The 13,518-nt window shown below is 34.9% G+C and overlaps 1 protein-coding gene across 1 annotated transcript; it reads right to left on the minus strand.

The window, feature by feature from the left end:
• Positions 1-6,894: 6,894 nt before the first annotated feature.
• Positions 6,895-13,114, minus strand: LOC134848776 (leucine-rich repeat-containing protein 23-like). Its single transcript, XM_063866287.1, has 7 exons — positions 13,076-13,114; positions 10,885-11,016; positions 10,232-10,445; positions 9,253-9,386; positions 8,226-8,441; positions 7,829-7,972; positions 6,895-7,172 (listed from the first exon to the last, which is right to left on the minus strand). Exons 1-7 carry the CDS (start codon positions 13,112-13,114, stop codon positions 7,002-7,004), a joined length of 1,050 nt encoding a protein of 349 aa, XP_063722357.1. The 3' UTR covers positions 6,895-7,001.
• Between the last annotated feature and the right edge of the window lie 404 nt (positions 13,115-13,518).

Here is a 13,518-nt window from a genome sequence, read left to right on the forward strand (position 1 = left end):
TACTATTTTAAACTTACTAAGTCTAAGATTTATCCTGGGTCTGGTAAGAGGGGGGGTCAAGTGAAGGATGAATAACCGAAGTTCTTCACTGTTTATCCTAATTTGAATGATTAGTTTTGTTTAAAAATTTCTGTTAGTCTTGGGTCTTTAGAAAGGGTTGGGTAGTGAATCGACGTTTGAGGTCGTTAGACACTAATTAAGTGGGTGGGGGAGAACAAAGTTGTTCTGTTTGATCCAAGGATAAGCCTTGATGATCAAATTTGAAATTTAATTAAGTAGAAAATGATTTAAGATCCAAGGATAAGCCTTGATGATCTGGTTTTAAAATTAAGTGAATTTAAGTTTTAATAAAATTTTAAATGTGTGTAAAGGAAAGATTTAGTGTTTTGATGATATTAGTGGGTTTATGATTGCTGTTATGTTTTAGATGATGAAGCTGGAACAACAGGATGATTTATGATTACTAACCATTTATTGTCATGCTACTAATTTTTATTTTTATTTTCCAATAAATATTTTTCAAACATGTTTTGTATAATACTGCAGAGTTTTAGGAAAACGATCTTAGATCTTTTTATCAATCGTTATTGTATATTAATAAATTTGTTTAGCGCCTGAAATGATTTTGAAGAGTAACTTCAAGGTTTTATGTTTGCAAATGGAAATCTAAATTCATTGCAAGTAGTATTCGAAATATAAAAGTTTGTTCTGGCTTTTGCCGAACTATCATATAACTATACGGCAAGTTTCTACTTTGTCGTATGTCGTCTTTGGTTCGAGGTCTTCTTCCAATTCCGGGTAGTTCTGTTATGGTTCGGATTATTGGCTCTGATCTATTGAGTCGTAGAGACATTTCGATTAAATTATTGTCGTATAACATTTTTGTAAATGTTTTTGTCTAATTTCTAATCTATTTTGGTTAATTCTAATCTATTAAGGTCTTGTTCGAGACTTATGGTCGCACCAGATGAGTTAGGACCGAAGTGTAACTCATAGAGTAATTTCGGATAGGGTACACCGTCTGCTCGTCACGCTATCTTATTTTCGGCCGGATAGATTCGTGCAACTTCTTAGTCTAATACCGATCCTAATCTTACTCTTATACTATCTAGTCTCAGGTTGTTTAACTAGTCTCTGCTAGGCTCAATAGATCTAGGGTATACTGGTTTATTGCGGCTGCTGAAGTGCTCGGGAGAGTCCAACTAATTTCTAAGTTAAATTCAAATCTCTCTGGTGCTGAAATTACAAGTAACTTCAGCACTTACAAATAAGTGGGTTGTTAGTTAGATGGATCATGATTGGTTAATATTAAATACTTTACATTGGTACAACATTTAATTTATCCAATCATAAAATGTAGTTTAGATCAGGTTCCATGACATTTGATGTTTGTTACCACCAATAAATTGCATGAAAAAGTACTCATTGAAATTTTTCTTTTCAGCCTATTAAGTTTTTTTGGGTCTTTAGAAGCAACTTTTTCTCGTCATGATGAAAACCATTTGAAATGTCATGAAAAAGCTTTTGAGAATTTTAGCTTGTTCTTACATGTTGTTTTTCAAATTCCCAAAAAATATTTTGGAGCCAGTAGACTCTGCTACACAAATGCAAAGTCAATTAGCAAAACAAGCGGTTCTTTTAAAGTTTTTTTATTTCAATGTTTTTAATGCTTTGAACGGCAGTTTCTGAAAACGTATCAAGCAAAACCGCAATAATTTTTGAAAAAATGAGAAAAAAACTAATGAATGTATATTTATAATTTATAAATTCACTATCTTTGAATAAACTGAATAAGTTTCAATGAATTTTCAAATAAATTTTCTTGGCAACAGTCATGTCATCTGTAGCTACATTTTTCCTTGTTTCTTATAATTTTACCTGTTCAAAAATTTGTTCTATAAAATCAATCCAGTAATAGGTAGAATTGAGTGGCAGCATATAATAACCTTCTTGGCCTGGTTTCGGACTCAAAACACTATTTAAAAATTGTCTCAGGGTCGCGAAAAAAAGTTCTGAATTTTAGTCCTGCAGACTAATTTACCTTCAGCTAGATCAGAATGAAGGACTAGGATATCTAATGGCATTTGAGATATCAGCACAGTTTCAATTAAGCAGACCAAACCAAGAAAAAAAAAGAAGTTTATTGATGATTTTTTTCAAACTTGATTAATTTAAGACAAAAATGAGTAAGGTAAATACGTTGCTTTTCCTCTTACAGAAATTACATGGAATGAGTTGAAAAATATATTTATTCGAAAATGATTTGTTTTTAAACAACTAAACAACTTTTGATAGATTGTCAGAAACTGAGATTAAATTTCAGCTCTTTAAGGTTTCAGAGCCGCAAGAAATCATTTTATCATAAAGCAAGTGGTTGATAAGATAAATTTTTTTATCAGATTGGGCCTTCGGTGTTTTTGATTTAAGGTGCAACTTTTCATCAATTTTTCTTGTCCAAAGAATATGACAGTCATTTGAGAAAATTAAGGTCTAAACTATCAGTTTTATTCGTTTCATTATTCGCTCTATCAACTCAAATTAAACCTTACTTCTAGCGATTATTACCTTACTTAAGCCAAATTTAACTAAATTTTTAATGGTACGTTTATGCTACGCAAAAAAAACTAGCCACAGGATCACACATAAATTTTTTGTTCCAACTTGAAACAAGCTCCAGAGTGTTGGTGCTGAATATTTGAATATTTTAAATGACCACATTTGAGCGGAGTTTCTCAGGTCATCTGAAACGTATATACAACATGATTTTAAAATCATAAAATGTTTCCTTTCTGATCGTTATTCGCAAAAATAACAAGACTGCTCGTATCAGGGCGAAACCCTGAAAGTTCCGACTACCTTTTAACGTTTATGGAGCATTAATAACATAAACAACATAAAAAAATTAAATGAAACAAAATAAAATGAAAACCTTTTTTTTCTAAAATTTGAAAATTTTTCTATGAAAATCATCCCCCCACACGCCATATAAAATACAAAACAAAAGATTTTGCTCCTTGTAACAAATCAATTATGACAAAGAAGCGTCTTTCAACCAATCGCGCGTTAATTGTCCCAAATTGGTCAAAATGGCCAAAATGGCAATCTTTAAACCCTTATAACTTTACAAAAAATGATCACAGGTAAAATATAATTTCAAATTTAAGCTCAGGACAACAATACCTTTTGAATGATATAAAAACATTCCTTCAAAAATGGCTAGTTAAAAAGTCAAAATTTGTCTGAAGAAAAAAACCCACCCCGAGCACAAATATTCCGTTACTTTTGTATCGAAAGTCGGAACAAAAAAAGTTTAAAGGTTGCCAATTTACCAGTTTGGACAATTCGGGCAAAAACATTTAACGAACGATACAATTTGTCCTTCTACAGCAAAAGCGGCTAATTAAATCATTGCATAAAGTATTGCAGTAAGCAAATTGCTCTTAATAGTATATTAACAGCCGGAAAAATATCCCTTTGTTCTTTACAGCGTATGGGGTGATGAAACGTAAGAAAATGAAATCAAAATCATTTTTTCGTTCGTATTTCTTGTTCGACAAAATTATTCATTTTACATTAAGGGTTAATCTGAACTTTCCGGGCTTCACTCTGATATGAGCAGTCTCATTCGTTTGTTGTTGTTTCCAGTTTGACTTTTCTTCTATTCGCAAATGTAATGGGTTAAGATCATTTTGTGCTACTTACACAGCTACTGGTTTCCTACGCTAAATTTTTAAAAATCTTACAAGTAAGTGAAACTAAGGCAATTTGGGAGTCAAGCGGAAAATAGCGCTCCTTTTAGGCCTAAATTTTCTGTCTTTTGAATGAGTTTTGTGAAAAAAGAAGGTAAAGGTGAACTATTTTCCTGGAAAGGTTACATGAATTTTTTACCCGAGGAAAAAATCGATTAACAGTTTTCTTTTTAATAGATTTGCTTTGTTTTTGAAAGAGCTCATATTACAATTTTTGGCAAAAAAAATTACAACCTTTCCCGGGTCGCCCACCATAGAAGATGAAACGAATGACAAACAAAACTCTGTTTTAAACAAACCGTGTCCGATTACCACAAGATATTTTAAAATTTGGATTTTTTCAATAGTAATTCAATTAAAAAACTTAAAACATTATTTCCATTGAAGAAAAAATTTATATGGTGGTGTTGATAATCTTTCATGTTTCTGAAATGCTTGTTTTGTTTTAGACAGTTTTATGAAAGTTATTCAGCCATCACCAGCTATGTTTTCCGGCGTCATCGGGTAAATTTTTCTACATCGGATAATAATGTGCTTTGCTTGGGAACCAAAATTTTGCTCTGAACGGCGGAAAAAAATTTTTACAACCAACGTCTTTGAGGTCGCTTAGAGCACTTTTTGGATGCCCAGGAGAATATTGAATTTATTTGATTATTCAGTTTGTATGTCGCGCCAAATATGGTTCTTTGTTAATCATATATATGTAGCGTCATATATGTTTCCATGGTATCCATACGTCGCGCCATGCATGGTAGCATAGTAACCATACGTCGCGCCATGCATGATACCATAGTAATCATACATTGCAAGCTTCCATGGTGACATATAAATTATCAGCAGTATAAATTATAAATTATCAACCCTAGTAAAAGTATCAATATTGTCTAATTTGAAGTCCTCCATACTTTAAAAAATGTGGAATCATACGTCGCGTCATGCATGGAAAATGTGTTATTTTTTAACATAAAAATACGTCGGCAATTTTTAATGGCTTCCATGAAACCATGCATGGTGCGACGTATGGTTGCACATTTTGGTCAACCCGTGTTGTTTTGGAACGTACGTTTTCTTCAATGGATGAAATTAACGCATGTTTTCTTCAGCTTTTTGCAAGTTGAAAAAAAAAACTTTGTTTTGAGCTTAAACTTGAACAAGACTGCTCGTATCAGGGCAAAGCCCTGAATGTTTGGACTGCCTTTTAAGATTTATGGAGCTACATAAAAATCACTAACACATTGAATGTAATAAAATAAAATGAAAAATTACTTTTTCTAAAATTTGAAAAAATTTTCAATGAAAATCATCCGCCCACACGCCATATAAAGTGCAAAAGAATATACTAGGCTCCCTGTAACAAATCAATTATGTCAAATAAGCTTACTTCAACCAATTTGGAACGATTTCTAAGACGGATTAAATCTCCGCTTAGGCGTTAATAGCGCGAAATATATAGCGCTTCAATTGTCCCAAATTGGCCAAAATGGCAATCTTTGAACCCCCATAACTTTACGAAAAATTTAAGCTCAGGACAACAATAGCTTTCGAATGATATAAAAAAAGTTCGTCGAAAATGGCTAGTTAAAAAGTCGAAATTTGTCTGAAGAAAAAAAACCCAAACCGAGTACAAATATTCCGTTACTTTCGTAGTGACTGGCTTTGTAATGTTATGGTGGTTTAAATATTGTCTATTTTGAGATAATTAACGCGCGATAAATTTCGTGCTGATAACATGTAAGCGGAGTTTAAATCCGTCTAAGAAACCATTCGAAATTGAATTGAGGCATGCTAATTGGTCTATTTAATAATTGTACCGAATTTCGAAAGAAGTGAGAATTATATATGCTCGGGGTGTTTTTTTTTAATTTACCAAAAAAAAGCTCATTTTCAGTTTCCCCTACCTTTGAAATTTATTTTAAAAAACTAGTTTAGGCAAACCGTTAACTGTGAACAGGTTTGTACTTGATACCTTACATCAGAATATTACGAATAAATTTGAAAAGTGGGGTAAAATGGAAAAGAGCCATCAAAAACTATTCGAGACCATTGTACGGGCAGTGAAAACATTCATTATTTTTCCCTGATGCAAGCAGTCTTGTTTGCTATATGCGAAAAATGTCACCTTGTGCGTTTCATAGCATTTTAGGGTTGGCTTTCAAAAAGTTTTTTTTCAAAAAGTTTTTGAAAAATTCTAAATATTAAAAAAAAGTTTCTGAGAAAAGATGAAAGATTTGAGCACAGACAAACATTTTTGCAGACAAACATTAACTTTTACTTGCGTATTTTACAAAAACTTTTATACCATTATAGATTTTGACGTCTTGAGTTCAAATAAAAACTATTTTATCTCTGCTTATTTTCATAGAAATATGGGTGTTCAAAATTGCAATAAGGTGACTTTGGGGCAATTAACGCCGACATATTTTGTCTAATAATGCGTAAATGCGGAAATTGGAACGGAAATATGGAAAAGCGGAAATTGGACGATTTATAGAGAAATATAAATTTTTTGGAAATCTTCGATGAAATTTTACATCCTACAGAGTTAAAGCATGCAGAGTTACAGCATGCAAATAAAAAAACGACTGATCTGTTTATGCTTTATAAAATTGTTCTACTACAATTTTCAAAATATCCCACAGAAATTTTTCAAAATATCCCGCGGAAATTTTTCAAAATACAGTTTACCCAAAATATCATTTAAAACAGCCCAACGTTGCCAGGCATAAGAGAAAAAAATTAGGTCAAAATGTTATTAATTAAAGCCAGCCGGTGAACAAAATTTGCAACATTAGCAAAGGTACTCTTACGATAATCTTACGCTAATTTCGTTATATGATTGATTTTTATCCATTTTTGTCACTGCGGGATGCAAGTAGCGCAGAGCGTTCCGAGCTCTACGATTTGAATATTCCAAAATTAAGGAAAAACATAAAAATCAAAAAATTGTCATTTTGTTTATCCAGGCTGTCTTTGAGTTAATCGAAAAAACCAACCTAACGCGATAGCTGTCCCACCCCTGTTGAGATTTGGGTCGGAAAAATTTCAAAATTCTCGTTTGCAATAACATTGCGGAACAGTTTCAAAAAAACTAATCCATGCTCAGAAACCTTCAAAAGCACAAGAAAAATTTGAATTTGATTGTCACAATTCCTCGTACGATATGAAATGATCAAGAAAGTGACAAAGAAAAAATCGAAACAAAAAATTAGGCGAATAATTTGCTAAAATTCTGTCAGGTTCAATTTCTAATCCTCAAGAGTAGTCCATGTCGTCTTCTAGGTCGAAGTCATTGCCCTCCTCGTTCGATCCCTCCTCTCCCCCCATCCCGTCTTCGTCCATGAGGAGGGGGTCCATTCCGTCCTGCTCATCTCCTGCCCCGCCTGGGTTTTCCTCCGCCCTCCTCTGCTCCGAGATCTCTTCGGCCTATAATTCAAAAGTTGAAAACATTTTCTTAGACATTGGAAATGGCTGAATTGAAGACTATATCACATTAAAGGCAGGAGCGGCGCGGGGGGGGGGGGGGGGTGGGGGACTTTCATAAAAATTTTGTTGGCCTGATTTTTTGGTTTGAGCGAATTGATTTACAGCGCTCTCCCAAATATAAAGTCGTATTTTGGGAAAACGTTCTGCGCCAGAGTCGATTTGCGGGAACAAGCAGAAGCGACGTTTTTAGGCGCTTTTCTGAAGTTGTAATCAAAACGCTATCCACTGAAAACCAGTTTATATTTTAATTATAAGCACATTGTTCCCTTCTCGAAAACAAATTTTTGTTAGTATTAATTATCAAATAATCGTCTGGGATGCGGCCTATAGGAGATAGTAGAAGAGTTAGCTAGAAAAGTTAATGGAGGAAAAACCGACATTTCAATTGAACCGACACGTCATTTCAACAGACATCCAATATGAGTAGATATTTGATATGAATCGATATGTCATCTGCACAGAATTTTGATTTAAGCTGAGACATGAAACGACATCTCATATGAATTGAAGACTTGTCGATTGAGCCGACGTGTCAAATCAGCCGTGATGACATATTTGAACCGAAAAGCATATAACATTGAGATACATTGACTGACCTCGACCCTCTCTTCCTCCGTGTACTCGTCCTTGTCCAGCCGCTCGATTCTCTTCCGAAGTGCAATCAGCACCTCCACTCGATAGTCGTCCTCGTCACTGATCGGACACTCCGACATCACCACACAACGCAACATCGGCAACATCTAAACGCCACAAGCAGCACTCATCATATCAATTGACGAACAATATTAAACTGTGATTTTAGAAACTATTATGAAATATGAACCGTAAACATCACACCTGTTAAATTTGTACTTTAAGTATCTTGCAAGCTCAGATGAAAGTTTGAAACTGATAGAAAAATATGAAACCGCAGAACTTTTTTTATTGAAAAAAATAAATTAACCCTTGCCAAATTACACCGGAGAAAGTGAAGAGAAAAAATTAGTACGAAACCTTGAGTTTTTGCAGCTCCTTTTTGTTTGTGATGTGATTGCTCCTCAAGTTCAAGTACTGCAGTGCCTTGTTGTTCTCATTGAAGCCGTCCAGGTGTTCGATGTGGTTGTCCCTGAGATGCAGCTGCTGCAGATTGCTCAGTTTGTCCACGTCCTCCAGGTACTTGATCACGTTTTGGGCCAAGTAGAGGTTCTTCAGAGTGGGGATGACTAAACCCTAACAAAAAATTGGTGGTATACAAACCAGCTCAAGTATAAAACAGCCGAAGTATCAACCAGTCGAAAATACAAAAGTATTATATAATAGTTATGTAACAATTATGTAAAAGTTACGTAAGCATGCAAGTTTCATTGATGTGACATGACTTAACCTTTCGGCTGGATCATATACTCCGCGCATTTTAGGTTGGTTTATACTTCGGCTGGTTTATTTGCTCTCAGATATTTAGTTGCGGTTTCATTACCCTGATTTTTTTTTCAGATTTGCGAGGAGGTATTTCCAAAACAAGTCATGACACACTTTTTTGGTTGACCAAATTAGCTTTCTGAGCTTTGTTAACTATAATTTGCCAAAAAACATACAAGGTGCCGATCACACTCCTAAATCTGCCAACTGCTATAAAAACAGAAGAGCGATTGATTGAATCACGATCTTAAATTTTATAGGTATTTCACTCATGTTTCCACAAAACAGTTCGTGACAAAAATGTTCAAAACAGCCAAGGCGCCTGAAAACGGGCTGCATAGTTCCACGGCGTTCTCGCAATGAGATTTCGTTTGGTTGTAAATGTAGTAACTTCGACAATGAATGGAATCTAATTTGCACACAATTTATTGTTGTTATATTAATAAATGCCCAAAAAAAAACAATCCAAAAACAAATCATATTGTTTCAAGCTGATTTGTGTCTGGGGATGTTTTGTTTAGGTTGTTTAGTATAAGACTGTTTTGTACATAGACAAAAGACCTTATCACAATTTAAGTTTGTTTGAAGGCTTCTGTGCTGTGAAATCGGTTGATGGACTTGCCTTGGTGCTCCGCAGTTGGTTGCTTCTCAGCTCCAAAGTGTGCAGCATTGTCATGTTGAGAGCGGTAAAGGAAGTGAGTGAGTTGATCTTATTGTATGACAGGTGAAGTAATTCCAGAAGGGGGTGATCCACGCCTGAAACATCATTTTGATCCAAAACGGCAACCAGCGTTGATAACGACTACGCTTTTTATAAATCAGCAAACTACACCTGCAGAAGCGACGAGAGCGGTTGGTAACTTGTATAAGGAGGTTGGAGACCAGGTCGAGGTCCCAGACTCAGGTCCAGTCTTTGTGGGTCGCGCCGCATCCGGATTCACATACAAATTGCAGGTTCGCGCCGAGTCTGAGTCTGGACATTAGTCGCGCCGTGGGTCGTGAAAGTGTGAACATACCAAAATTTGGTCGCGATAGTCTGAACATACGTCGCGAAAATCTGGACACACTTTTTCCAGACTTTCGCGACTCATGTCCTGAGTTTTCTGACCTTATGTTCAGACTTTCCAGACTCAAACTCTCGGTGCGACTATAGAGTTTGTATCGCGATCCGGATGTGGCTCAACCCAAGGCGAAACTTTATGTCAAGATTTTCCTCGCGACCGAGGTGGCTATGGCGCGACTTTCGCTTTCGCGACAAGGGCGGAGACGGCGCAATTTTCCAGACCAAGGCGGAGACCAGCAATGTCAAAGAGTTTTTGAAGAATAATCATTTTTGGAAAAGTCATGTTTTTTTTTTTAAAATTGCAAGACACTGGTACAACCTCTGATGAAGATATTCGTTCCTTAAGCGCCTATAGAAAACATTAAGGACTGTTATGAGCAAAAGTTATTTCTGAACTGTTTTCTGACCAAACGACTGAGCGCATCGCTTTAAAAAATATAATCAAAACGATTGAAATAAGGCGCACAAATTTGTCAATTATATTTAAATGAACTTGGAAAAATTGTAACCACAAATTTATTACGTAACTGGCACATACCCTCAGCGGCGACAATTTTATTCTTGGAGAAATTGGCCGACTGCAGATAGGGCAACTGGGCGAGGGCGGGCGATGTCAGAAGGTTCCGATCACTCTTCAAAGTGAGCATGTGAGTCAAACAGTTGAGCGGGGAGATGTCTTTGATACTGTTGCTCGAAATGTCAATGTAGCGTAAATGTACAAATGTAGACAACATCGTTATATTTGTCAACTCCTGAAACATTTTCGGAATATAACTCACTCGACCAGATCGATTCTCTGAGTGGTCATAATCTATTTAATGATTTTACACTTTTCAAGACTTACTGGTAATCATTTCTCAAGAATAATTGGTGTGTTGGCTTTAAAAGAATATGTTGTCTTTAAAGAACAAAAGGTTTTTGAATTTAGTCATTATTTGGGGGCAAATGCTATTGCCATTTGAGTCTGACCTGTGAAAATCAGTTCCAGTCGATTTCAATTTCAGCCCAGTCAATTTCAGGCTTGATTCAGTATAGTTCGATTCAGTATAATGTCGCTGTAAATCGCTTCGGATTTTAAATTTATAGCTTCGTAGAAGAAAAAGTGCATCCGAAAGTAAGGCCTCGTTTTAAGTGGTCGTAATAAAAAAGTTTTAAGTTTATTTACCTAATGTAATAAACGTTTTTCCTAACCTTGTCATGGACGTCTAGTCTGACGTATGCGTGTGCGAGGCCAGTGCCCACTTTGCAGAGGAGAGAGATGCTCTGGCTGATGACCTCCAGAGTGAGGGGCTTCGTCAGGGTCTTGTCCTCCTCCAGCTGTTCCTGACAAGGGACATCATCATATTTTCAAACAACCAAAAGTACAGCAATCAGACATTATTTGACTTTTTCAAATTACTTCAAAACTCTATTTTCATTTTGAAAAAATAACATTTCTACTTAACAAGCATGCTCAATACTTCAAGCCTGTCTGATAATTTACAAATTATCAGGTTTTGAAGTTAAAAAAACAATTTAATTCATTGTATATAACAGACAACAAGACTGCTCGTATCAAGCCCTGAATGTTCCAACTACCTTTTAAGGTCCTTAGAGTAGTGTTCACTTATCAAAAAATGATAAATTTTCAACAAAAAAATCTATATCTATTTAATTTATTTTCTTCGATTTTTTTGTGGAAATCATCCCCCACACACTATGTAAAGAACAAAGTATATAGCAAAGTATCAAATAGATGAGATAGCATGCCTCAGCTCAAGCTCGAAAGATCAATAAGAGGAATTAAATATTCGCTAACGCGTTAACTACAAAAATATATCGCGCGTTAATTATCCAAAATTGGCCAAACTGGCAATCTTTAAAACCCGATAAATTTACATAAAATGATCACATGTAAAACATATTTTAAATCTGAGCTCAGTACACCAATATCTTTTGACTGATATAAAAAATTACGTAAAGATGGCTAGTTAAAAAGTCTAATTTTGTCTGGAGAAAAAAATCACCCCCAGCACAAATATTCCCTCATTTTTTTACAGAATTTCTGATAAACAAGACTGCTCGTATATCGGGGCGAAACACTGAAATCTCCGACAAAATTTCAAGGCCAAAGAGAAATCTTGTAGCAGAAACTTTGTTTCATTTTTTTTTATTTTACTTCTTTTTTATTTTACTTCTACAATAACTACATAGGGATGTATTTAGCTTCTCGTATTCTAATGATAAGACATAATAACTTGCAACAAATCAAATTGGAGCAAAATATTGCGCGTTAATTATCCTAAATTAGCCAAATTAGCAATTTCTAAACCCATAATTTTACAAGAAAAAAAGATTTCTCCTAACAATTTTTCAGCCAATTTTCTAAATATGAAAAGTCTCGCCACGTAATGAACACGCACGGCGCCTAATTATCTTTTTCTCAACTTGAAACTAGAGACACTATTGTTTATTGAAAACATTGCACAAAGCAGCAATTCTATAGAAAGACCATGGTTCTGTACAGAATCAAAGCATGAATTGAGAATGAATGGAGTTTAAATCTTCCGTGCAGAAAAAACCGTTTATTAATAACAGTTTCCAGGAAAGTCACGAAATGTTGGTGCTAGGGTAACTTTATTTTTCCAGACAAAAATCGATTTTTAACTAATAGTTTTTGATGGAGTTTGTTTTAGCTGTCTTGAGCTCTAATTAAAAAAAATCATTTTTGAGCATTTGTCGTAAATTTATAGGGTTTTGAAATTTTGACGCACAATCTATTGCATTCTCATGGTATGCGTACGCGGCGGATTAAATCGTTCCAAAATGAATTGAGGCTGACAAGAGTGCTCGTATATCAGGGAAAAAACCTTAATAATCCGAATTCCCCTTAAATGATATCTATTAATTGTTGCCCAGGTGATCAAAACAATCTCAAACTTAATTGCGTTAAGAACCACTTGCTAAGCGTTACGCATGCAATTAGGCCGATCCCCGTAAAAATAATGTTAAAACACAAAAACTTGGGCAATAACATACATCAAGAGTGAAAATTTGAGTTTGAGGTTTGATAAAATAGTCTTGTTGATCAAAAGGCACAAATTTATTACAGCAACTCAGTTCAATTTGGAGCATTTTTGTAGAGCGGGATAATTGCCACGTATAAAGAACTCGCGTTACGCTTTCAGCGTCTCGCATAGAACTGTCAAGGCGGGCATGATTTTGTCCAGAACAAGTCCATTTTTTCTGCTTTTGATTTTAGGGATTCAATATCTTAAATGGGGTAATAAAAAGATGGTACAAACTTTTATTTCAAACTCGGAAAAAAACTTTTAAAAATAGTTGTATAAACTACCGCTGATATTGACTGAACAAAAACACCCCAAGCATAATAATTCCTCACATTCTTTGAAAGTCGGAAGAAAAACTCGTTTGTAGACATTATGATTTATAACTAACATGCACGCTCAACATAATTTTTTTCCCCTAGTTTTGATTCGTCAGGGGCACTACTCGTTGTGCTGCAGAACCCGTAGTTTTACACTTGATACCTTTTACATATCTGATTGTTATGTTTGTTTTATCAAATTCAAGTTCAAACAAGACTGCTCGTATCAGGGGGAAGCCCTGAATGTTCCGACTGCCTTTTAAGGTTTATGGAGCAGCAGTAATAACATTAAAAAAATTAAATGAAATAAAAAAAAAATAAATTTTTTTTTCTAAAATTTGAAATTTTTTATGAAAATCATCCCCTCACACGCCATTTTGAGTACAAAAAGATAGATTTCGTTCCTTTTAACAAATCAATTATGGCAAATAAGCTTCGTTCAACCAATTTGGAACGAG

Source organism: Symsagittifera roscoffensis, chromosome 6, assembly GCF_963678635.1.
Source record: "Symsagittifera roscoffensis chromosome 6, txSymRosc1.1, whole genome shotgun sequence".
Classification (NCBI taxonomy): domain Eukaryota; kingdom Metazoa; phylum Xenacoelomorpha; order Acoela; family Convolutidae; genus Symsagittifera; species Symsagittifera roscoffensis.

What these genes read in the sequence shown, in the direction of transcription:
- LOC134848776 (XM_063866287.1), bottom strand. Translation starts at nt 13,114, where the DNA reads ATGTCTACAAACGAGTTTTTCTTCCGACTTTCAAAGAAT. An exon ending in TAAAATTGTCGCCGCTGAGG is followed by an intron (nt 9,387 to 10,231) that starts GTATGTGCCAGT and finishes ATGATGTTTCAG; the next exon opens with GCGTGGATCACCCCCTTCTG. An exon ending in ACCAACTGCGGAGCACCAAG is followed by an intron (nt 8,442 to 9,252) that starts GCAAGTCCATCA and finishes ATTTTTTGTTAG; the next exon opens with GGTTTAGTCATCCCCACTCT.